General features: G+C 41.2%; 1 protein-coding gene and 1 long non-coding RNA gene across 8 annotated transcripts in view; one reads left to right on the top strand and one right to left on the bottom strand.

Annotated features, from left to right (window-relative positions):
- The first annotated feature begins 1,261 nt into the window (after window positions 1–1,261).
- znf532.L (zinc finger protein 532 L homeolog) overlaps window positions 1,262–26,169 on the top strand; it is a 55,162-nt gene continuing 30,254 nt past the window's right edge. The window contains exons 1-4 of one of the 7 annotated variants that reach the window (XM_041569854.1): window positions 1,262–1,445; window positions 2,024–3,452; window positions 22,126–22,186; window positions 24,040–24,162. In XM_041569854.1, coding sequence (XP_041425788.1) covers window positions 24,054–24,162 — 109 coding nt within the window. In that variant the 5' untranslated portion in view covers window positions 1,262–1,445; window positions 2,024–3,452; window positions 22,126–22,186; window positions 24,040–24,053. Of the gene's footprint in view, window positions 1,446–2,023; window positions 3,453–8,183; window positions 8,336–9,183; window positions 9,313–9,402; window positions 9,561–16,413; window positions 16,579–20,108; window positions 21,314–22,125; window positions 22,187–24,039; window positions 24,163–26,169 lie in introns of those variants that run through there. The other 6 variants (XM_018266633.2, XM_018266639.2, XM_018266647.2 and 3 more) reach the window with 6 other exon arrangements.
- Window positions 7,788–25,448, bottom strand: LOC121395686. Its single transcript, XR_005962623.1, has 2 exons — window positions 25,279–25,448; window positions 7,788–8,188 (listed from the first exon to the last, which is right to left on the bottom strand). It is a non-coding gene; the product is annotated as an uncharacterized LOC121395686 (long non-coding RNA).

Raw genomic sequence — 26,169 nt, 5'->3', positions numbered from 1 at the left:
TGGCATCAACGCTACGACATGATCCGACACCTGCATTTTTGCGCAATGTGACGGATCACGCCTGAATCGTCCGTGGAGTCCTGCCCTAAAAGGGAAAGAAGATAAATATGGAGGAAGGGCGGTATTTTTATCCAGAAAAGGTGGCATCCCTAGTTGCACTAGGTGCTAGTAAGTGATGGTGCCAACCCGAAACCCGCTGGAAATGCAGGGCTGGGTCCTGCACAAAATCTTCGGGTCGCGACCTAGCAGTACTGGCTCCTAAATCTATAAACTCGCGCCTGCCCCGCCTCCTTCCGGATGTTACTGTGGGGTGCGGTGTTATAAATAGAGGGGGAAAGTAGGGATGGGTGCGGGTTGGGAGATTGCGGGTTAGGGTCTGGTGAGTGTCAAGAATTTCTCGACCTGCACACAATTAGTGCAAGTGTGAGGGTTGGACACTCGATGACGGATAAGGGAACACTGGGAAAAATTCTGGTGGGCCCTGCTACTTCAGGCCCTATACCACCAGGTCCAGACAGATAGGTTTGCAGCGGGAACAGAGGGGTGCCCAGTGGAGTGTGGGAAGCTGAGGGTTCATGATGGAGAAACATCCCAGTCAGACAGTGTGTAGTGCTAACCTCTTTACCTCCCATCATTGTCTTAAAAAGAGGTATTCAGCAAATCCAGGATTCAATTGAGAATTCAGCTGAATTCCAGCACTTTTGGCAGAATTCACATTCAGCCAAAACTGAGTGTCTGGCTGAACCCTTAAAGTCAAGTGATGTTAAACCTGATTACACAGATGATGCATATTTTAGATTTTTCTCAAATTCGAATATACAATTTAAGGTTCTGATATGGCTCCTGAACTTACTGACGATGGTGAACATTGCTAGTATTTTCAGCAGAGATGAAGCAGAGCTGTCAGTTTTGGATTTGCCCCAATACCGATTCCTCCACAAAAGATTCCAAACCCCAAAACAATAAATTGTATTTAAAAAAATTGCTGTAATGTTCACCATTGGATAAGTTCAGGGACCCTGAATATTGTAACTATGATTGTGCATTAAGTGGTAATATAAATATATATCTTTTCCCTAATTCTCACGCCTTTCTTTTTTGTAAACAAATCCACGAAGCCAATCAGATGAATACGGGTGAGGATATGAAAACAGAGTGTAACGCCCGCACACTAGGGGCTGTGGAAGCATGAGAGGATTTTGTATATAAATGTAAGGCTTCTCTAGTGCAGAAGATCATATTCCTCAGTGTGCAGCAATGGCCGCTCTGGAAAGGTAAACATCACAGAGACGGCCTGCAGGCAGCCTCCGATCCTTTGTGTGAAGGACTGCCTTTTTTAATAGTTTCCTCCTTTCACCAGTGCTTCCAGACTGCAGCACTAAACAGATGGAAAATGCAATTTAAATAACATTTTTTTGTGGCCTGACAAAGGACAGATTTAGCAGGTAGGTGGTTACATATTAAATTAATGTTTTTTCCCCAAAACAGTGCAGCTGACGTTTCTTTCCAGGTCCTAATGCCAGCTCTTTAATGGACAAAAAAATCCTATAAAAGAAGCAAAGTTTTGAAAAAAACACCAAAAAGGATTTCTGGGTAATATGAATAAAAAAAAAAACCTTACAGAGGAAAATTGCAACTAACAAAAAATTCTAGAGGTTGGAGTGATGCTTTTACAATCTGCGAGTGGGTTTGTATAGTGATTATGGATGTGTTTTGTATCAAGTATGGTTCCTATTTATTTAAGATGTATTCCTATATAGTTGCTTGGTTTTCCATCCCCCACAGCTGGTGGTACTGTGTGCTTCCACTGCAGGCTTGTGCTAAAATTGGGCCTCTTGTTATGTAAATGTCTGTTGTACCCAGACAGCAGCTGAAAGGCGCAGGAGGGATGCAGATAGGCTAAAGGGTACATTTCAAGTATTTGGCAGTTTAACTAAAGGAGGGCCAAAAGATAATAACTGATCCAATGCCAAATTAGGTAATATTGTAACACCTCCATTGTTCTACATTCTATCTTCTTCAGATGCAAACTGGAGCTATAACGGTGGCCAGACATGCCTGCAGGTTATCGGTCCATGTTTGGTGCTTGGTGATAGTCCTGCCCAATCAATATCTGACTGTAAATTGGTTGGCCAGTCTTTCTGGTTTGAAAATTCATTTGCTTTTAGCCTTGATGAGGTTTCCCCCCAACCGATCACCATAGGCCCTTCTTTTGATCAGATTGTTGGCAGAGGGACCAGAAGATTAGATCGGCACTATTTAGCCCACTGTGTAGTTGGCTACAATGACGACCCTGCTAGTGGATCTACCGGTTTATGTCCAACTTAAGTCTATTTGACCCATCAGCCTATTGGTTTGAAGCCAGACAGGACATGTGGGGGACTAGCTGGGGCTGCGGTAACAAACAGTCCTACAAAGAGACCAATGTCAATTCTAGACATAAAATGGATAGGGTCATCAGCAAACAGTGAAGTCAAAGGTGACCCATCTCATCCTTGGTTCTGCTCAGAGGGCTTGACTGTGTGGACAAATACTGCTTGGTCCTTCTAATCACTTGGATAGGGTCATCAGCAAATAGTGAAGTCAAAGGTGACCCATCTCATCCTTGGTTCTGTTCAGAGGGCTTGAATGTGTGGACAAATACTGTGTGGTCCTTCTAAGCACTTGGATAGGGTCATCAGCAAACAGTGAAGTCAGAGGTGACCCATCTCTTGGTTCTGTTCAGAGGGCTTGACTGTGTGGACAAATATTGCTTGGCCATCTGTGTGAATGTATGTGCCCAGCTTTACTGCAGTTGACAAGAAGGAGCTAATTGGCGATTGACTGGTTGTTTGGTTATGCCATATTGTGAACAAATAAGTGAATGAATAACAAGTGTATGATTAGGAAACTAGCATTATACAAAGAAACACTGTTTCCTAACTGACAGGAATTATCTGGGCCTGGTTGGTGTCACTCTGTAAGGCAGAGGTTCCCAAAATGTGGGGAGAGGCCAACCATGGAGGGCTCAGCTTAAGGTTTAGATGTTTGGTGAATGCTGAGTGCTTTCTGACATATAACTCATATTTCAATCCCATGCAAGTAACTGAGCTGGGGAAAGTAATGGTGGGTGGGGGAAGGGGGCTCCTAATTCACAGAAACAGAGAATACGGTGTGATGGCTGATATATACCAGCTTGTGCAAATATCTTTGTTGCAGATGTTAATTAAAATGTTGGTAATGGTATTGTCAGGCCAGTGGTGATAATTATCGAGATTTTGGCAAGAAAGGAGTCCCATCCCCCCATCCTCATTAAACCCCCACTCTCTTGTACGAGCTTCATCCCCGGCTCCTTCAATCAGTGGATTTAATGCATTGATGGTTTCCCTGTGACACCACTGAGCCTGCTTTGTTACAGGGACGGGCTACATTCTTTCAGAAAGGAGGGTAATGGGAATTGTTCCATTATAGAGGTAACGTTCTATCTTATTTTTATCCTTCTAAATGATAAAGCTCTTGGGAAAAAGCAAAATGTGTAAACTGTGATGAAAGATAAGGTTTAACAACAATTGCCTTGAATAAAATATGCCTGTGGTGACTACATAGATCTCATAGCAGCCAAACATTTAGGATATCTTATGGTGTCCTTTATAATGTGTGTTTTTTGGGAAACAACTCCAGATATATTATGAGTTTTGCTGCTTCTCCAGGTTCTAGACGGGGGTGGATTTTTGGTAGAACAGAGAGGATGCATGCTCTGGGCCTCTGGAACTAGAGGGGACCCATCATTAGGGTTGCCACCTGGCCGGTATTTTAAAAATGTTGCTTAATACCAATGTTATTTATAGGGAAAAACCACAAAAATAAAGGAAGGCCGTTATTATTTTTCCAGTAAAGGTGGCAACCCTACCCACCATATAAATGTGTTTCCTGGCTATCAATGCTTGATGTGAATTGTAGTTCAACAGCAGGAGATCACAGATTGGACACCCTACTTGATTTACTTTCTGAATTAAGTCCCAGACTTTATGCATCACCCTGGGCTCCCTCTAAGCCAAAAATATAGGGTAATAATGAAGCCCTGCTTCAATAATTATAAAATAATAATTTTGAGTTTGGAAGATGTGTAAATATAGATTGAGTTGGGGTGTGTTGCCATTGGTTTATGTTTCAAAAGTATTTGAGTAGACTGATACTTTGAACCCTCTGGGAAGCTAGTGCAGACGCCCTGGCATTTATCTTCTAGGGTACGGGTCCCCAACCTATTTTACCTGTGAGCAACACTCAAATGTAAAATGAGTTGAGGAGTAACACAAGCAAGAAAAAGTTATTGAGGTGCCAAATAAGAGCTGTAGGCCCTGTGTGGACTGGCAGCCCATAGGAGGCTGTTTATGGCAGATTTGTTTTGTTGTACCAAAACTTGCTTCCATGCCAGGAATTCAAAAACAAGAACCTGCTTTGAGGCCACTGGGAGCAACATCCATGATGCTCACGAGCCACTGGTTGAAGAGCACTGTTCTAGGGCAGGGGGTCCCCAACCTTTTTTACCCATGAGAAATATTTAGATATAAAAAAAGTTGTGCAGCAACACAAACATGAAAATGTTCCAAGGTTGTAAATTAAGTGCTGTGATTGGCCATTTGGTAGCCCCTATATGGACTGGCAGCCTACAGGAGAGTCTGTTTGGCAGTACACCTGGTTTTGATGCCTCCAAAACTTGCATCCAAGCCTGAAATTCAAAATTAAGCACCTGCTTTAAGGCCACTGGGAGCAACATCCAAAGGGTTGGTGAGTAACATGTTATTCATGAGCCACTCGTTGGGAATCACTGTTCTAGGGGTTAATTCACTAAACTTTTGCTAAAGGAAAAGGGCAGAAGCACATGGGGCTGTTGAATTATTGCTATTAGAAGTTTATCATACCATTACCTTTTAGGAGTATAGCTACTAAGGCAACCACCATGCCCAAACCACAGACTGTGAAACTTATTGTCATCCTTAGTATTCCTTACCCACCTCCAAAGCTTTTGAAGGCCTATTGCCCAGGGCAACAGGTGATTTGGCCACCGCTTTTTTTTTACATTAGCACAGTGAAGGTCAAAATGCCCTAAGAACATGGAATTAGAAGGCACTCTAGACAAGTAACAAGTAGACAATTATGCATTGGGGTCTCTAAATGATTTGCCATTTTATCTTGGTAGAGCAAGCAGCTGGGCAGCTCCCTTTATACAAATACGTCACTCAGTATGAAATAACCAATAACGTCATTTTTCGAACTGCAGGATTAAGTATGTCAGTAAGTAATTCTGGGTGAGAAGGATATTTTTAAATTTATACTCCAATATTTAAAAAATATTATAAAAATAGTACAGGTATGGGGCCTGTAATCGAAAATGCTCTGAACCTGGGGCTTTCCGGATAATGGATCTTTTATTAATTTGGATCTTCATACCTTAAGTTTACTAGAAAATCCTGTAAACATTAAATAAACCCAATAGGCTGGTTTTGCTTCCAATAAGGATTCATTATATATTAGTTTGGATATAGTACAAGCTACTATTTTGTTATTACAGAAAAAAGGGAATCATTTCTAAAAATTTGGATTATTTGGATAAAATGGAGTCTATGGGAGATGGCCTTTCCATGGTCCGTTCCATGGAACACGGAAGCCACACTGCCTTAATGGGCCTGAATTTCTGCCTTTTTAATGGAAGGAACTGGTTAAAGAACCCACACTCCTAATCTCAGTGGATAATAATGCTAATATATTAATTAAAGATAACAAGAGAGAAAGAGGGAGGCCTATGATTTTGGGGATAATGGCCTGTATGGTTGGGTTGCCATAGGCTTTAATGCAGGGTGTCCAGATCCGGCTGAGACCGGTTTGAAGCAGAGCAAGGGATGAACAATGCAGTGACTGATGTACGGTGGTGAGAGCTCCTATATAGAAGCTCAAGGCAGAGGAGACTGCAGGAAGGTATCAGCCCAAATCAGTGTGCATTGCACTATAGATACACAGCACTGGTATGTGACTACTTGCAATAAAAACAAAGTATCCTGTGTGTTTGTGTACGTGTGCATGTTCTGCATTCATGGGGTGGGGGCTGTACATATGTCATGCTTGTCGTTCCATGGGAAGTGGATTTGCTACAATGCCATGTTCTGTTAAAGGGAAAGAAGTATGTAGGGCTGAGCAGGAGACATTTGTGGGGTCACCTTCCTGGTTGGGGTGAATGGCTTTTTTTTGCATGTAACTGTGCATGGTATATATTTATACATATATAGCATCATATATAGCATATAGAATCTACACTTTTCAGCATACCCTGTAAATACTGATGGATCCTGAATTAGTCTTTACACCCTAGCTAGCTGAGCTGAGTGGGAGTTGCAGTTCTGCCACCACGGGTGGTCCTACAAATGTTGCTATTAATCAATTTTTGATGCGCAGAAAGGTCAAAGTTCACAGATTAGTATCCTTTATATAGGGAATAATATACCCCATATTGTAAATTCTAAGGATATGATGTCACAAGGCCGAATGCCAGCGTCAAACTGAAGGGCCCAGAGCCCAATGGGTCTGCAGCCTCAGGAGCCCCCCACACCACCCCCCGGGGCCCTAGCTGTAAAGTCCTCTTCACTTTCCCACCCCCGGAGCACTCACTTGCGCGTGCACACCTCTTTCCAGCGCCTCATCCCTCAGAGATGGAATGCAGAGAGCAGGTCTGGGCTAGCCAAGCCCAAAAGAGCTGGGGCCCACCGTTTTTTTCCCGGTGTCCCTTCTGCCCAGTCTAACCCTGCTGAATGCTTTTATACAAGTCATGAAACTTTGAGGTGTAGTCTAATATCCTCATATTTTCCATCATTCTTTATAAAACTTCAAAGCTTCAGTCTTGTAACAAAGATTACATCACTGAGAACCAATTATAACTGATGACATCACTAATCACCATTTATAAGCGTATCATTTACAGAATATTCATGGCTTTTGTGTATTATATATTCTACAGCAGTTTCCATAGATTATACATTATTCACATCAATCCCTTCCCCAGTCCCCTTGCCCACTCCCACACCGTACGTCTCACTCCCTTCCCCTTTTGATTGTAAGCTCTTTTGCACAGGGCCTCCTCACCTTTTGTACCAGTACTGGTCATATTATATGTAAGTCTGTATGTAATTAATGTGATTTCTTTGTAGAAACACATTTATTTTACACACACACACACACATATATATATATATATATATATATATATATATATATATATACACATTTATGAAAACCATTATCCAGATTGCTTGGAACATGGGGTTTTCTGGATAAGGGGCCTTTCCATAATTTGGATCTACATACCTTGAGTCTACTAAAAAAAAACAATTAAACATGAATTAAACACAATAGGATTGTTTTACCTCTAATAAGGATTAATTATATCTTAGTTGGGAATCAAATAAAAAGTACTGTCTTATTATTACAGAAGAAAAGGAAATTGTTTTAAAAAAATGTGAATTATTTGATTAAAATGGTTTCTTTTCTGGATAAGGGATTTCTGGATAACAGATCCTATACCTGTACAGTATATTTTCAGTAAATGTCAACACTGTTAATATACACATACAGTTCAGTGTTCCATCACCCTTGCTTCATATTCTGGCTGTAATACACAGTTTAAAAAAATATACTTAGATTCATAATATACAGGCCAATTGGCATATTAAATTAACTGTCTGCATCATCTGCATTAATTCGTTTGATGGGTGAAAGCAGTATTTCCTCGGATTATATTTTACAAGGTTTGGCCAGAATGGGTGGGCTGTAGTAGAATATTTTATTTATCATTTTAATTGTAACTTCACAGTTCTGAAAATCCAGGAGCAAACAAACAAAACAAAACAAAAAATAAGGAAATTGGTGTATTCTTTGATTTGGGCTGGCATCTGCATCTTGTTGTATAAGCTGGAGGCCTGAGAGGAGAGAGGGAGCGTGGCAGGAGAAGGGGACACAGAGGAATCAGCTGTAATGAGAATGCAGGAACAAAAGGCTGTTGCAGAATGAAGCTCTAAAATATTCCGCCTTGGGAATGCCAGGGAGAGATCCTCTTGTCACTTCCTAAAAACAGGAAATCGACCCCTCTGCTCTCTGTCGTCCCAGTCTGACGCTTATGTACACTGGCTCGTCCCCGGCCTTCAGCTGCCTTTTGTGATGACTACAAGCAAGAGAAAAAAAACATGGAGACCTTTAGTGAATCTGGGTTGAGTTATTCACTGTGAAACAGGGACTCCCATTACTACTGTCCTCTCTCTCTATCTCTCTGCAGAATAAGACAAGCCCTTAGAGCCTTGGGGGATTTGGGGTAAGTGGTTTTGGAAAAAAAAAAAAGCAGGCTATTTTAGACAGACAATGCTTGGATATAACTACTGCTTTATTTCAATTGTTTTATTGTTGCTAAATGTGATTGCAGATGTCTGCAGCCCAAAAGCATGCACTGTTAAAGACTGGAATTGGGAGGGGTAGATTGGGCCCCTGGTGTAAGATAAACCTAACACTGCCCTTGCAAATATATTGGAGATGATTTAATGCATTGATGTGTTGACTGATACATATTCATATTCATGAACGATAACTATTAGCAACATCAACTAGAGGGTCGCCGATTCAAATTCTCTAATTTATGTAGGTTTTTTTTTGCCCCCCAGTTACACACATTTGTTATTTTAGTATTTGCACGTACGTGTAGTTTATCATTCAAGTGGTGTTAGAGCCACTAAAGGGTTACATGTATGTGCCACGAATGGAAGAGACAGAGTAGATAGAATTTAGAACCCTTTCTTCTGGCTGCCATAGTTTTACTTCAGCTTTGCTATTCAATCTTTAGTCCTTAGAAGGTAAGGTTGCTGAATAAGCAGGCCTTTCCTTTATCAGTTGTGGTGCCATCACCTGGGCAGAGGCTTAGCCCACTGCATGAAGATGTCACTCATGTCTTGGTGGCTTATTCTGCGAATTGCATGCTGGATGAATCAGTTTGCAATGGAGCGACGGTGACATTACCTTCCTGCTGCACAGGGAACCATATTGCTTTTCCTTGGAAGCCTGGAATATTTGTGGTGTATGTAGGTGCCTATATAATCACAGTGGATGATCCAGGGCCTCACATTTACGAGGACGGCCCTGCCTGTTTTTTTTTTTTTCCCTGTTTTTTTTTCCTACTCCTGAGTGTGACTGCCTGCAGCAGTCTTCCGAGCAGGAATCAGCCTACATGAACACTGTGTTATGGTTTGGTGGAAGAGCTTGCCAGAAGAAACGCATAATTTAAAAAAAAAAAATAATCACGTAAGTCAGAACATAAAGCAGTCAACTGCGCCTTTTTTGTTTGTCTAGGAGGGTTATATACAAACTGCAATGCTTTTTTTGTTTTCACAGCTGGTTCTGTAGGCCGGAGATGATTACAGCAACAACAGCAAAAAGAGAGAAAAATATCAGGCCTTACCTTTATATCTTTGTTCTGTGTCTGATGGGCTTTTTGTTATTGAAATACCAAAGGGATTTTAGTCAATTGTAAGAGGTTTGATAAGCAAAAGGTAAGAGATCCTGATGAGCAGAGTAATGCAGAGAATAACAGTGTATTGTACATGTAGGCCGACCAGGGCTATGCTGGTTTGATGCTGGGTGTTGCTGGTAATACCTGCAGAGGGCTAATCATATATATAGTTGACAGATAGGAGATGTTAGTCATTCATGTCTTGGTTGAAGAACTGTTGGGATTTGTCTGGATAGAACACTGCAAATAAAATGTAAGTATCTGAGTAGTAATCTCTGCTGTGCCAGTAAATTTCATTGAAATTGTATTGTGGGTAGATAGAACTGGGGTGTCAACCCCCTGTGAGCTTTAACTAGGGTTGCTGCATGGATTGTTATTTATTAAGAACTAACACCTGATGCCAAGGAAGCCCTAGAAAAGGTGGCTACACTAGGTTTAATTCCCAGCATCCTTGGCAAGCCATCGACACAAGGAATCAATATTCAATTTATCTGAGGGTAACAGGTCAAAGCAGGAGGCTGTGTTACCTTTAATCAAACTGGCATTGAGAGTGAAGGCTTTTTAACTGAAGGCAATCATAGTAAGATTCATACGTTTTTATGTTATCCAATCAGGATTCTGACTGGTTTCTGTAACATCACTTGATCCAATGGAAAATGTGGAAGTACCAAGTTTGCAATGTAAATATTTAAATCTACTTTTTGAAAAGCTTTGTAGAGCCCAGCTCTGAGAGTGCATTTGATTATGGATCTGTTTACTAGAGGGTTGTTAAATTTGTGGCCTGTTGCTGAACTATGTAGCATTATCAGTAGCAAAAATAGTAGACTATTTAATTATTTTGATTATGAACCCCAATGTCATTAATTATTTGCAGCAGGCAAACCATACTGACTACAAATAGTGCTTGATGCCGCCTTAGGAAACACAAAGCTAATAGGCTGCTTATTTGTTTAGATGGGGCCTCCAGCTCCCTCTGCTGATTCTTTTTTCTTATAATGAGAGAGGCATCCACTTTGAATAAATGTTGGGGATCTTAGTACAGATATAGGATCCATTATCCGGAAACCTGTTATCCAGAAAGCTCAGAACTATAGAGAGGACTTCTCCCATAGACTTCATTTTAATCAAATAATTCAGATTTTTAAAAAGGATTTTCTCTTTCCTTGTACTTGATCCCAACTAATATATAATTAATCCTTATTCGACGCAAAAAACTCCTAATGGGTTTCTTTAAAGTGTAAATGATATTTTCTGAATATGGAGGCTCGCTGGTTAGGGTAGGCTGCGGGTAACAAATGGGGGTTAGGGTCGGGTGCGAGTTGGCTATCCACTGCCAGGCATATTTATGAAATATACACTCTGAAGTGGCACCATAATATGACTCCCAGTCCCTAGTTCAAAGGGTGACTTAGTAAACCTACTTTGACTCACTGGGAAATATAAGCTCATGTTGGTAAATCCATTCAGCTGATGATAGTATTGGTGATTACATGTTACTGACAGTCCAGTCGATTAGTGGCTGGACAGTTTAAAACTAGAAGATGTTATATTTATTAGAACTGTTTGTAGGTTTTATTGTGCCAGTTTTCCTGCTTTTCTTGCTTGATTATTCTTATATTCATATCTAGTGAGCCCACACTTGAGTGCTAGCCCTAATGCACCAGGGATCGATTGGCCAAATCAGTTTGGAGAGAGCAACACATAAGTTGTCCAGTTCAGGTGTGTGTGGGAGGTTAGGGTTGTGCTGTATTGTTGGCCATTGTGAGGATTCAGCTGTTGGCAGGCAGAGAAGTTAATGCCAGTACTGGGAAGCAACTGTTCATCTGTTGGTTGTTGGATCCACAGACAAGTGCCTGGCCAAGGGGTGACCTCCTCTGCCACAATTCATCTTATGCAAGGTACATGCTTAATACTATGCTTAAAAGTTATGATGGGCACTTGTATCACTGCAGGATAAGGATGTTTATAGGGTTCTTCCATGGTACGCTCTTGATACAGATAAACCAGGTGAACATAAGCGTATAAATATTTGAAAACTGGAGGTGTCAAGAACATCATAACATTCACCCCTTTTATTGTTATTGTACAGTAGATCATCAACAAGTAAATGATGCATGACTGATGTAAATACAGACTTGCTTCTTCACGTACAAGGGACATCCATTTACTTTAATCAAGGGATAATGAAACAGAGCCTTCAGTCTTGGAATGCCATGACCGGTATATTCATAGACACATGGGCATGAATGAGGGATCTAGTTGAGACGTGCGGCTAATTTATTTTTGTAGTTTAATCATGTTTAATGATTCAAGATCTTGCCTTAGAAGCATCTAATTATATTAGTCACTTGTGAACTAGTAAGTTCTTTTCTTGCTTTACTCATCGAGGCAAAAGGATCTGCCCAGAGTCTTTTTGTTTTCCCTTCCATGACTGCAGTGCTCAGTAGGCACAACCTCCAGCCACCTGCAAACTGCTCATATCTATTGCTAGGGACTGGGGCCATGAGTCTGCATTTATGTATGACCCAGCCATCCAGTCAGTGGGTACAAATGACTGTAATGAGAATATGTAATGTGTGCCAACTCTTTTTTAAGCTACTACACATTGTAATGTAACACAGTAGCACAGTTCAATAGACAGCACAATGCCACTGTGATCATAGCTGTCTTATTGTTTTAAAGCTCTGCAGTGGTGGGGGAAGGGGAAACTGGTGGTGAGTGGCTTTTTCATACATTGCTGGTGTTATACCTAAAACCGGCTCTATGCAAGTGTCTGGCTTTGCCTTTATGATGATAGCCCTTTTTTTCAAATTAATTCGTTTAAGGTTTTTCTGTAATCTACAGTCTGGCCTGGTGTAATGCACAAAGACATGAAGAGGTTCTCTGTTGGAGTGATAGGACTGGTTATAATACATACTCCAGTGATGTCCTAGCACAGGGATCTGACTGCTATATCCACTATATTGAGCAGTTCCTGCTCTCTTTTGTTGTAATGCATTGAGAAGCACCTGGAATAGTGGAGGCAATATTGGTAAAAAGTTTAGTACTTTTTGTAGACTAGTGGTTGTCAGTCTTCAGTCATGCTTGAAGGTCCAACCTTTGACCAGACCTCCTCTTGTAGGTCCAACCTTTGGCCAGTACTCCCTTTGAAGGTCCAGCCTTTAGCCAGGACTTCCCTTGAAGGTACAACCTTTGTGACCAGGACTCCCCTTGATGGTCCAACATTTGGCCAGGACTCCTCTTGTAGGTCCAACCTTTGGCCATACTCCATTTGAAGGTCCAGCCTTTAGCCAGGACTTCCCTTGAAGGTACAACCTTCGACCAGGACTCCCCTTGAAGGTCCAACATTTGGCCAGGACTTCCCTAGAAGGTCCAACCTTTTGATAAAGGACCCCTCATTGAAGTACTGATATAGGGCAATATCAGCATATGCAAATACATATTCACCATATCACAACCTTCAAGCTGGACTTTCACATTTGTCTAGGACAGCAAATGACTACTCTCCCCAATGTTCACCACAATTAAAGAGGTTGTTTACCTTTGAGTTAACTATTAGTATGATGTAAAGAGTGATATTCTGGTTTTAATTTTTTATTATTTGTGTTTTTTGAGTTATTTAGTTTTATATTCAGCAGCTCTCCAGCAACCTAACAACCATGCGTTGATTTGAATAAGAGACAGGAATATGAATAGGAGAGGACAGAATAGAAAGATGAGTTATAAAAAGTTAAACAATAACAATAAATTGATAGCCTTACAGAGCATATGTTTTTTAGTTGGGATCAGTGACCCCCATTTGAAGGCCAGAAAGCGCCAGAAGAAGAAGAAGGCAAATAATTCAACAATTATACAAAATAATTTTAACAATAATAACCAATTGAAAAGTTGCTTAGAATTGGCTGTTCTGTAACATACTAAAAATTAACTTTGAGGTGAAACTACCCTTTAAGGCTGAGCACCCTTGCCACCACTCCAAAACCCTCCACCCCCTCCCAAGGGAGGATAGCAACACAGTTTAGCAACCACTGCTGTAGACTAATTGCATCTAGCAATATTATTATAAAAATACTATGTTTTAATACAGTTGTTATCTACAATGTTTGTACAGATGACCATATCATGTAAGGCTGGCCTGGCATGAAGCAGCTTCTTTACTCTGGCTGTTGGTACAGCTGTAAATTCACTAGGAACTGTAGTGAGAAATTTGCAGAGCGGCATCTCACTGGAGTTGCCACCTGTATATTTACAGAACCCTTGGATGTCGACCTAGCAGCTCTCAGTAGTAGTATGAAACTAATGACTGACTGCTAAATTTTGCCTAATGAAATATTATTCTAAGAAGCTTTCCAATATACATTAACTAGAATTTTGGAATCAAATGTATATGTTGTTTGTAAATGTAATTGACGTTGAGACAGTATCACGATTCTAATTCCCACAATGTCTTGCATTCTTCATCACAGGCGATTAAAGTATTGGATGTTTCGTTTTTATTGCATTCAGCATTGGTCACCATCCCCTTGGGTGCAGACCCACAGGGATATAAATAAACAAAAACACGCAGGAAATGCATTGTAGACACAAGTAGAATTATTATTTTTTAAAAGAGAGCACTGATTAACTATATAGCTGCTACATTTCACTTGCAATTGCCCATATTTGCTTTAATTTTCTAGCCTACTAATTACTGATTGGTTGTTATAGGCAACTGCACTTGTGCTAGTAAAGGAGCCTTAGGATTTACTGATTTCTCCAGCTGATGAAGGCAAGTATTCTGCTTTATTTAAATGCCATTAGTGATGGGCGAATTTATTCGACAGGCGCGTATTTGCGCCAAAATAAATTTGTGAAACCACCGCAAACATGGACGCTGGCGTCAAAAACGGACACTGTCAGTTCGCGCATTTCGCGGAAAATTTGCTAATTTCTTGGCGAAGCAAAATGCCCCAACTTCGCCCATCACTAAAAGCCATTAGAGATGGTAGATAGTACAGATACCGTTGTCACTTGCAGTATTCCTCTCTCCGGTTTTGCTGGCAGGCATCCTCAGGAGCAAGTAATTACTGATGGAGAAGTCAGAGTTGCCATAGAAACAGTGAGAATGTCATCTGTTTACCTCCCAACTGGTCATGTTTTTCCAATACACTCTAGATTTGCAGACTTGAAGAAAGGGATGGGAACAAGGCCTAAATTCTATGATTGTAGTGAGGTAGACATCAGCATTATGGGGTAGAAGTAGGGTTGCCACCTGGCTGGTACTTTACCAGCCTGGCCGGTAAAAATGTAAAAATGATGCTTGACGTCATTGTTATTAACATAAAAATATAGGAAGGAAAAATGTTATTTCAGAAACTCTAGATATATGTCAGTGCCTCAGAAGGGCACATAAGCAGTAGATTAAAGAGCACAGGATGCAACAAACATGGATACCAGCAGGGCTGGATTTGTATTATGGGGCAACCCTAGGCCACCCCATGTCTGCCCACTACCCCACCCCCCTCTTGAGTGATGTACATGGACTTTCCATTCCGTCAGTACTGGGACTTTGCATGTGGGAGATTAAAACAAAATCTCCCCAGTGTAGTTCTTAGTATGTGCAGCAATTTGGGAGTAAATGCCGCCCCTAAATTTGTGCTGCCCTTGGCCTTCCTACAAATCAGGACCTGGATTCCAGAGAGTAGGGACTCTTGTCGCACCCTGTTCCTGCATTGTCACTCCATTATATTTCCTGTTACTCCATGTTGGCTGCTGTATTTGAACTGATTTCAATGTCCTTCCTATGACCTTGTTTCCATGGTAACCAGCAGCCTTTCAGGCGCTCATCTAAGACTTTTAAAGGAGAATTCAACCCTAAACTTGATAGACCCCTACCCCCCTACCCTGCATAGACCCTCCTCCCTCCAGCCTAAGTGTTACCCCGTGCAAATGCCCCTACCGTTTTACTTACCCCTCGGTGCAGATTCAGGCATCGGAGTTCACGGGCACCATCTTGAGCCGCTGTAGTCGCGAAACAGAAAAATGCTCCAAATGCGCATGCGCCGACATGCCGGTCTCATTCCGAAGGTTACCAAAGTGGCTCAAGATGGGGCCGTGAACTCCGATGCCTGAATCAGCACTGAGTGGTAAGTAAAACGTATGGGGTATTTGCCCAGGGTAACACTTAGGCTGAGGGGAGGAGGGAGGGGGTCTATGTAGGGTAGGAGGGTAGGGTTTTTTAGGGTTGAATTCTCATTTAAGTACTGTTCACTAAAGTTCCTTAAAGGGGTTATTCACCTTTGAATTAACTTTTAGTAGGATATAGAGAGTGATATTCTGAGACAATTTGTACTTGGTTTTCATTTTTTATTATTTCTGGTTATTTCAGCAGCTCTGCATGATGTCAATTTCATCAAAGGAGAAGGAAAGTTGTTTTTCTACTTGTGGGTGCCTAACGTTTGGCACCCCCAAGTGGGATACGGCTTTCCTTCTCATTTAATGAAATTGACATCACGCATCATTTTTTAGGGTGGCAGCCCTAATCCTACTCCCAGGCCTCCTTTATGCTATTTTAGGGAACTCACTTTGGCGATAGCCTTTATCATTATCTAAAGGTTGGAAAAAACAGGGAGACAGTCAGATATAGGACTTTAAGGACACATGGCTGATATGACAGGCTGGTAGGGATAAGGCAGGGAACACATAAACTATAGGTGGCTAACTGGCTGTACATATGGCGACCAATACAAAGCATGCAGGTTTTGCATTTTCATACACACATATATATATCTTAGCTTAGATAAAGTGCTGTAAAATAAAGCCTACATGTTATTTGTTATATTCATATTTACATTTCAGACCATACAGGCCCATTCTTCTCAGGGCAGCCTTGTGTCAGAGGAAGAAGATGGGTAGGGATAGCATTTTAATCATTCTCTTCCTTCAGTGCGCTAGAACATTCCACTGATCTGGTGCTTTCACTGGAAGAAGGAATTCGCCCTCCCCCTCCTTGACATAGTGCAGCAGAGAGCCATGACAGACATTGCTGGGAGAGTGTGTGTGTGAGAGGCCTGCTCTAGGTGAGTTTTACCCATACTCAATACTCCTGATGGGGGTAGCTGGCAGCCATTTTTTAAATATGCATAAAATATGCCAATATTTTGCCAGAACGAGGAACATTTGATGATGCATGCTCAGATTCTTCTAGCACCGAGGGGAACAATTATTTAAATGTTCTTTCTGTGGTGTTTAAGTTCTCCCTGCTGATGGTCTTATAAACCATAAATTATTTATATTGTATGTATCACTTACATCAGTCTCTGCCCCAGGGGAGCTTACAATCTAAGTCCCTATCACATTCACGCAAACACCAATGTCACACTCCCTTCCTGAGCATGACACAGGACCACAACACTGTATGTGTAATGCACTTAAAATGGCCTCCCCTTGTTCTAGGAGAGCAAAGAGATCAGTCGGAGAAAAGGGGGGAAGTAGCTATCTTTGGAAACCGGGTTTAATTCTTTGTTATGTTCACTTGAAATAACCACATGCTCTACACTTGGATTTTCTGTGGATCTTTGGCTAGTTATTCCTAATGGAACAACAACGGAAAGGATGGTGTTGTGTTAAATGTAAACCAGAATTTTCAGTGTCAGTCCTGCACTGGAATCATAGTAACCGTTAGCTCTGATAAGCTGCATGGCTACAAAAAGTCGAACTGAATGTTATATGTTATGGCTCCATCACTTATTTACATATGTCATGTGGATTTCCACCACCGAAAAACATACTGCGCAATATGTTGGTGCTCTAATATTCATGTTAATTATAATAATAATAATACTGAGAGTCCATCTCAACTCTGAATTGAGCCAGTTGGATGACTGGTGAAACATCTTAAAAAAAAAAACACAGCAAGTCCAGTTGATTTGACTTATTTCTACAGATATACCATGACCTGGATGAATGAGAATCTTCGCAAACATTTTATTATTATTAACATATATTTATATAGCTCCAACATATTTTGCATCGCTGACATACTGTGGGTCTCTCCATTACAGCTTATATTTAGAGGCAAAGTCCAAATCCTGGCTGACCTTGTATTCTAGGAGTTCTGGTTACCAATGGCAGAGCTGTCAACCTTTTAATACCAGTAGGGTTGCCACCTGGTCGGTATTTTACCAGCCTGGCCAGTAAAAATGATGGTTGATACCAATGTTATTAATAGGGAAAAATGATAAATATATAAAAAGGCCGGTATTTTTTACCGGAACCCTAAATACCAGTTATAGGAGGACTTACGGAAGTGACGCGCATGCATACAACCTCAGATTCCGTGCTACGCGTGCGTACATTGCTCAGCTGGCAAAATGTTCTGCGCTTGCACAAATCGTCCAAAATTGCGGATAATCTGCAGAAATCGGGGGAAGGCTTAAGAGTGTTAGGAAACCGGGGGACAGAACCCAAAATCTGGTAACTCCAGAAAAAATAGAAGGGGGGGGGGTTAACAGTTCTTAATGACCTTGTGCTCAGTATATAGGCAAATCTGACCTGTTTCATCCAAAAATTCGCAAAAATTCGAATTACATTGAAAAATTCGAATACATTGAAGGCGACAACGTTTTTTTGACACACAACTATTTTTTTCACCCATTTCATCATTTATGCGGGCAAAAAAAATTTCACTCATCACTAATTGCAGTAAATTATATCGGCATAAAACAGAGGCATTTATAGTCTTCCTACAGTTCAAATATCATCCTCCGTAAATACTTCAAGAGTTAGGTTTTAGACAAGGCCCAACTTGCAAATGCAGGGGGTGGGGGTCAGGCAAATACTAAAAGCATTGCTAATCTCTTAGGTATTCATTTCCTTTAGGAAGAAAGGCAGACTCTGCCTGACTGCGGTGCCATCTACAAGGCTGTCTGGATTTTTCTGAGAGAAAAAGAAAGGATTTGCCCTAAAAATGGCCCACTGTGCTGCTGGTGTTTGTCTGACACAGAAAAGATTCGTACTTTGCAAAGAGGAAGGGAGAAGGTGGGGGCTGGTACTGTGAGAGAAAGCTTTTGGATTTAATAATGTGCTCACTATAAAATGAAGAAACCCAATTAAAAGAAGGAACACGATAAAATTCCAGTGGTGTTGAAACCCCTTTTTTTGGCAAGCAGTGCGTACAAAGGTTGCCGTGGCTGTGCAGAGCAGGATGTTGAGAACCGGCTGAAACTGGTTGAAAGCTGAGCAGCCCAAGAACAAAGCAGTCAGTGAACTACGGTGGGATTTGTGGTATATGTCAGCCATGGCCCTGTCCGATATTAACCGCTCATTTCACTGGAAGCAGTGCTTTGCTCACATAGGCAAACACTGAAGGAAAAACCTAATCCGAAATAATGATATATATATATTATAAATACTATATGGAAGAGCTTTTTCAGATTTCTGTGAGAGGAACTAATAAAGAAAGGATGAGCAGCCTTTTTAAATTTGGGCCTACAGCCTTGAACTGCAGCTTTCAGTTTCCTACCCGTTTCAAATACTATGCACAAAGTCATTTTGCAATTGGGTAAACAATTGATCTTAAGGTCTTCCAGAGATTATCTATCCACATACAGAATATGTGGATGTACCACGTTTTCCAGCATTCAGCTTCCAGTTGAAAACATCTTAAAGGATCTCAGTGTGGTATTCCCTGGGCTAAATCCACGGCTTTCTAGTCTATGGCCTCCTTAATTGTCGATCTGTAGTTCCCAGCATCCTGGACCTAAAAATTATAACATTGTACTGGCTTATACATTAGATAGCTTTAAGGAGGGGTTGGATGGCTTTTTAGCAAGTTAGGGAATACAGGGTTATGGGAGATAGCTCATAGTACAAGGGGGAATTGTCGCCAGGGACAGCTTCGCACACATCGCACCACTTCGCCAGGCGCTACACTAATTCACTAATATGCGAAGATGCGATAGCGTTCGTTTGTGACTAGTGAAAATTCACTAGTGATCTTGCGCTTAGGTTAATTTGCATACGGCGGGTAATTTAAAGTTGTATGGAGGTCTTTATTATAAATGTTGGTGCAAATGCATGAAGATACCACTTTTTATTACAATGTCCAGGGAACCTTAATAAAGACAAGAGAGTTAATATAATGCCCTACACATGAGCCCAGTGTAAAATGAATGTTCCATATGTTAGGAAATGTCTGGAGAAAACTGGTTCCCCTAAAAAATGTTTGTTAGGACTTTTGCAGGCAATCCCGCTTCAAAAAAGGAAAAGTCGCCAGCGTTTTTGTAACCTTAATGCATTTTTGGCACACAGTATATGATGTAAGTGACAGAAGATTGAGGAAGATCTAGCTTCTTTTTAGCACTTCGCCTAGTCTGAGGTGGCGAAGTCAGCTCTGGCGAAAGAGGTAACATTCAGTAAAATCCGCACTTTACTGAAGCCAGAGCGAAAAGTCGCCTGTGCGAACAAACGTTAGCTATGGTCTTGTTCTCTAGCAAATTGGTGCCTGCCCCTGAACTGGCGATGTCCCTGCGGATGGCAATGCTGGCGAATTGTCGCTAGCGTTAGCCACTTCGTCCTTTAGTGAATCTGCCCTTTGGAGTCAAGAAGGAATTTTTTCCCCTCTGAGGCAAATTGGAGAGGATTCAAATGGCTTTTTTTTGCCTTTGTCTGAATCAACTAGCAGTAAGGCGATTAGCTATAGACTGAGAAGGTTCAACTTGATGGACGTGTGTCTTTTTTCAACCTAACTTACTATGTAAACTATTTAACTACGTAAACTACCAACAGAAAGCATTTCTATATATTATATATCATGACCAGTGTAAAAAGTGAAAATGAGTCAGAAATACGTGCAGGTGGCTATGTGGATTGTAACTGTCAATTCACCATTTTAAAGGGGGTCATGAAGACAAAAGAATCATATTGACCTTAAATGAAAACGATACCCCCCAATATTTAGGATCACCAGTGGCATATATTAAAATGTATATTATTATGAAAATGGTTTATTTATACGAAGCAGGGTTTTACTTATGAGCTGTTTTAAGCAATATATTTTTTTATAGAGACCTACATTGTTAAGGGGTATAGTTTTCCTTTAAACATAGTGGTTACCGTGAGGAGGGGATACACTTCATGTTAGTACCTTAGGGACAGTTAATATACATAGTATACTGTTATACAGTTGATAAATGTCTGAGGTAAATATTGTTTGAGAATCACTTTCAACTCTCTTTCTGGTGTGAACGTCCATCTTTATCTATTGGGGGTCTGCTGGGATTTGTAGTTTGTAACATATAATTTCTGAGGTCTCCATCTGAAGATTAAAGGAATAACCAGAGACTTTTAGGCAGTCTTTGTAATATATTCCATTAGATAGAGCAATTAAGCTTCTGCAAATTACAATTCCTAGAATGCTCTAATGACTTTGGTTGTTGGGGGGATGCTGGGAAACTGACATCTCCCAGGTACTGGGATCTTAGAGTGTCTGGCTTGCTATGCTCGAGGTAAACAGTGTTTCAATACATATGCGACATTCCTGTAGCTATTGTATGGCACCCCCCATGTGGATGAAAGCACGCTGGAAAGCAATTACTCCCAACCCCCCATCCAGGAATTGCCTAGCAGCCTCTAGGAAGCTTTCAGAAAGGCAGATTCTACTGCAGTGTAGAGGGGTGCAAAACAAAAAAAAAAATTGGTCTCCATTTATTATTTATATTTTCATTTATTTTGTCAACGGAACAGCCTTTTACTTTATGTTGAATTGTGAGCTGGAAAAGAGGATGGCTGCTTTTTATCAAGCCTAATAAAGGGGTGAGTACCAGTGGGAGACTTCTATTGCACGGCTGTCATTGCTTGGTCTGATTCAGGAAGTGTCCAGATGGCAAAGAACCAAAGAAATTAATTTCTCTTTAAAGCCAATATCAATCAGTTGCTCCAAGTAAATGTATTTGTGTCCTTTGGGTGCACCATCAGAAACAATGTGAATCCCAGGCTTTAGATAAGAGACAGTCAACCATCATGACACCAGAACTACAGCTCCCAGTATCCCCTGCCTACTTAGCTTGTGGTGTAGGGGATTGTAGGGGTTTGTGATTATGCAGTGCTTTGAGAACTTAAAGACTGTCTATGTCTGACTTGTTCTCGACTTCTCAATGGTACCAAGCTTAAAGTTGTTCTGCATTGGAAAAACTACAGATCCCAGCACTCCCTATAGGCCGAAGCCTAGGGAGATGCTAGATTCTGATCCTTGGTCTGAGCTCGGTTCATTTGTATTCTTGTGGTGTGAAGAGCACTGCGTCAGTGGCACAGTAATTACGACTCCCTCTTCTAATAATAGAACCATCTGTTTTTCACATTAGCACATGCGGGCCGGGCTGACTCAGGCAATGGTGGTATGAACATTTTATAAGTAATGATTTTGATATAGTGCTCATTACACAAACCATGTGTGGGCTACCTGTAACAGGACATAAAACTGGGCAAGTCAACGTATTTAAACCTAAATTTGCATGAATGCTGCCATACTGCATGCTCTGCGTGTGTCTTGGCACGTGTGTTAGGGATGGACATGGAAAAATGTAAGAATAAGCCATGGTAATGATAACATCTTGTTTGTTTTTCAGGTTGTGAGCAAGATGTTGGCAGTCTCCACCAGGCAGCAACATATCTGCAAAAAAGATAAAGGTATGTAGTTCAATTAATTTCAAATAAAACCTCAGTTTGCTAGGGGGTGCCAATATGGGCGTGTGGAATTAAACCAATGCCGAGTCACCATCATGCTCACCTTTCCCACCCCTTCCCAGGGGTGCTGCGCCATTGAGGCGAATTGAGAAACTTAGCGCCCTATTGGTTACCAGGGGCAGCAAAAATGCCACTCCAGTTTGGCTCTTTTGGAAATTTGGCTCTTCTAGCGCAGAGCGTTCACTTGCACTTCTCTGCACTAGCGCTGTAGACACCCTAGTGCCAAAAGGTAAGCGTGGGGGGAAAATCGCCCATAGGCCTACCTCTTCAGACTTGATGCATGCGTAGTAAAGTTTCTGTATTTTACTGGTGAGTCTATCCACATTTTGGGCTAAATTAGCTTGATCCGATTGTTGGTCCTAGGTTCATCTGTTGGAGGCCAACAGACCCGTCAGACAAGAATCGCATCAATATGTCAAGGCTCCTCTTTTGAGGATTTTTGAACTTTTATTAGCTAGGTATGATCTGAAGGCTAAGGCCACACAGGACCAAAATCATCCTGCTGAAATATGCTCCCCGAGCAGTAGACTCCGTCTTCTTTCATATCCAGAACCATTGTGTCAGCTCCAGAGCGAACACACTGTGTGAAATGCAAAGTCTTGTGTTTCTTTGCTGAAATTAGCTGAGCTTGTTCGCACCAGAGCCAACACAATGGTTCAGGATGCAAACAGAAGAGGGGCCCCATGTAGCCCTAGCCTAATTCTACCCGTGTGTGGCCACCTTTCGTCTTCTGTAATAGGAATGCTTGAGAGCGGTAAAATAGAGGTTGGTGTACCAACTATGTCCTGATATGATTCTGTATATATTTATTATGTGATTTGTCTTCCCCATGTATATTTTTATATATATTGTACTTTTATGTACAGCACTGCGGCTCCTTAACAGCACTTTACAAATATTATACATACGTACATACAAGTGACTGTGGAATATATTGGCACTTAATTAAATAATAATATTGTTTTCCTAAAACACTTTCCAGTCTACTGAAAAATGTATCAATTCAATTCACTAGGGGTGACTGACATATTTGCCGCCCCCACTGAAATCAGGGGTTCTTTGTCCTTTAACATTTCTATAGTATTTTGTGATAATATTGCATTAAAAACAATTGTTGGTTTTTAAGTGTTTCACTTTTTTCTACTACTGTTCTGTCTGTCATATAGGGGTTGCCATCTGCCATTAAATATTACACTGGTGCCAATGTTATTAGGAAGGCTGGTGTTTTATTGACAGAAAACAGGCAGTTATTCTTCTGGAAGATGGGTGGGAGTGCAAACCAAAATATATGCAATAAGGAGTTATGATAACAACTGATTCCTGGGTCACACAGGGGTTCATTTACTAACATGGGTAAAATGTGTCCAATGGGGGTACACAAACGCACACCTGGCCTCTCCTCCATAATCAGCCCCGGTGCTTTAGAGTTTAGGAGGACAGCACCTCCACCATACACTGGATAAAATAAAAAAACTCCAGCACACGGGTAGAATGCTTAACAGGGATTTCCCTTGCGTTTAATTGTGCCAAGACCAAAAACAACGTTTTGGGGGTGGACAGCTGACGAAGGGGCTCGTCCCCAAAATGTTGTTGCGCTGGAGTTTTTTTTAATTTTATCCACTGGGGATAGCACATAGCAACCAATTAACAACTAGATTGTATCAGTCTACTGCAGTTTGAATAATAAAAGCAACTCTTCATTTGTTTATATGGGTTGTTGCTCATAACTTTTCCTGTATCTTTACCTTCTCCAGCTTTATAATCATCATCATGTAATTTTTTTCTTTTATTTTTAGAAACCTGCTTGTAAATGCAGGGGGGCGTGGCAAGCGCGCCCACAAGGGAGCACGTACGACGAGACACCACCAGGATGCCGGTGGCCTCCAGCAGGAGGGGTAGACTTTATATTAAAAATAAAGGTAAGAGATGATGTGATAGAAGTAACATAGTACCGCACTCAATGGGAATACTTGTGAAAAAAATCAAGATTTTTTGAAAAAAAGCAGACATTTCCAACACCAACTGTACTCTTTCTCAATTTCTATATTTGTAAGTGTGTATATATATATATATATATATATATATATATATATATACACATATATAAAACAGTCTAACATCTGTAATGCACTCTCGCCTGTAGCAAAGAATTAATTGGGTGTGTTAACTCATGTGTGGTGAGTCATTTCACTAATATATATATATATATATATATATATATATATATATATATATATATATATATATATATAGTCAACTACAAGAGGTCCTCTGCACTCAACCCATTATCAATATATTTAAGACAGCGACATTTTGTGCATACTGCTACTAAAAAATGCCTTACCCTTTAAACAACACAGGGATTGTTTGTCCATATATTGCAATATATTTAAGCTGGCCAACTACGTCAAAGTCATCCCATATCTGGCCAGTCCTACGCTTAATTTTCATCTGATTCATTAAGAATTCAATTGCTTAATTATACATTTTACAAAGGGATAAGTCCCTTTGTAAAATGTATAATGTATGACTATATGTATTTTGTGGTCACACCCTCATTGCACCCCCGCCTAATGGTTTTAAAAAATAGTGGTGAGCACAACTTTTCCTTGTTTGTTATATATATATATATATATATATATATATATATATATATATATTGTAACAAAAAAACCGCACTCACAGGACTTCAAAAGAAAGCCGCAAAGGCTGTGATTTATTGATCCGACGTTTCGGCTACAACTCTAGCCGTCCTCAGGAAGAAACAAAACCTTACAGAAGTGTGGTCATATTTATAGTGAAGGATTGGCGCCAAAAAAGGAGCCTGTGACATCATCAGCAAGCGTCCACCATTACCAAGTGTCATGTGAAGGAGTTTCAAATACATTTAGTGAACCCCATAGTGCCTGGACCAAAATGGGCCAGTATATACACGTGATGCTAGTGGGTGATCCCTCCGAACGTGATAAGAAAAGGAAACATAAAATTAAAACCGCGATCGCCTAATGACAGGCATCGCGCTCAAAATGACTTACCCCCAGCTCGCAGTCACAGCCCCACCGCGCCCTTCAATACCGTTCTATCCCTTCATGCAGCAACCTCCACTGTCATGGAAAGAAAGGGACATCCGCATCTGATCGCTCAGGAAGCGCACCCCAGCACCTGACACACTGTGATACACCAATCCTCCACGCGCTGCCGGAGCTCCTCTGTGGCTCCTCCCCTCTGTCTACCGATTGGAGGTCCTCTGTGGTGGCCTCCTCCAATCGGTAGACAGAGGGGAGGAGCCACAGAGGAGCTCCGGCAGTGCGTGGAGGATTGGTGTATCACAGTGTGTCAGGTGCTGGGGTGCGCTTCCTGAGCGATCAGATGCGGATGTCCCTTTCTTTCCATGACAGTGGAGGTTGCTGCATGAAGGGATAGAACGGTATTGAAGGGCGCGGTGGGGCTGTGACTGCGAGCTGGGGGTAAGTCATTTTGAGCGCGATGCCTGTCATTAGGCGATCGCGGTTTTAATTTTATGTTTCCTTTTCTTATCACGTTCGGAGGGATCACCCACTAGCATCACGTGTATATACTGGCCCATTTTGGTCCAGGCACTATGGGGTTCACTAAATGTATTTGAAACTCCTTCACATGACACTTGGTAATGGTGGACGCTTGCTGATGATGTCACAGGCTCCTTTTTTGGCGCCAATCCTTCACTATAAATATGACCACACTTCTGTAAGGTTTTGTTTCTTCCTGAGGACGGCTAGAGTTGTAGCCGAAACGTCGGATCAATAAATCACAGCCTTTGCGGCTTTCTTTTGAAGTCCTGTGAGTGCGGTTTTTTTGTTACAATATAATACTATTCGTTTACCAGCACCTGGGCAGTTATTTACAAGGAAGGTGTGCACCTCTTTGGACTCTCTCTCTCTCTCTCT

Source organism: Xenopus laevis, chromosome 1L (assembly GCF_017654675.1).
Source record: "Xenopus laevis strain J_2021 chromosome 1L, Xenopus_laevis_v10.1, whole genome shotgun sequence".
Taxonomy (NCBI): domain Eukaryota; kingdom Metazoa; phylum Chordata; class Amphibia; order Anura; family Pipidae; genus Xenopus; species Xenopus laevis.
The sequence above is the reverse complement of the archived record's forward strand: the minus strand, read 5'-3'. Positions and strand labels throughout refer to the sequence as shown.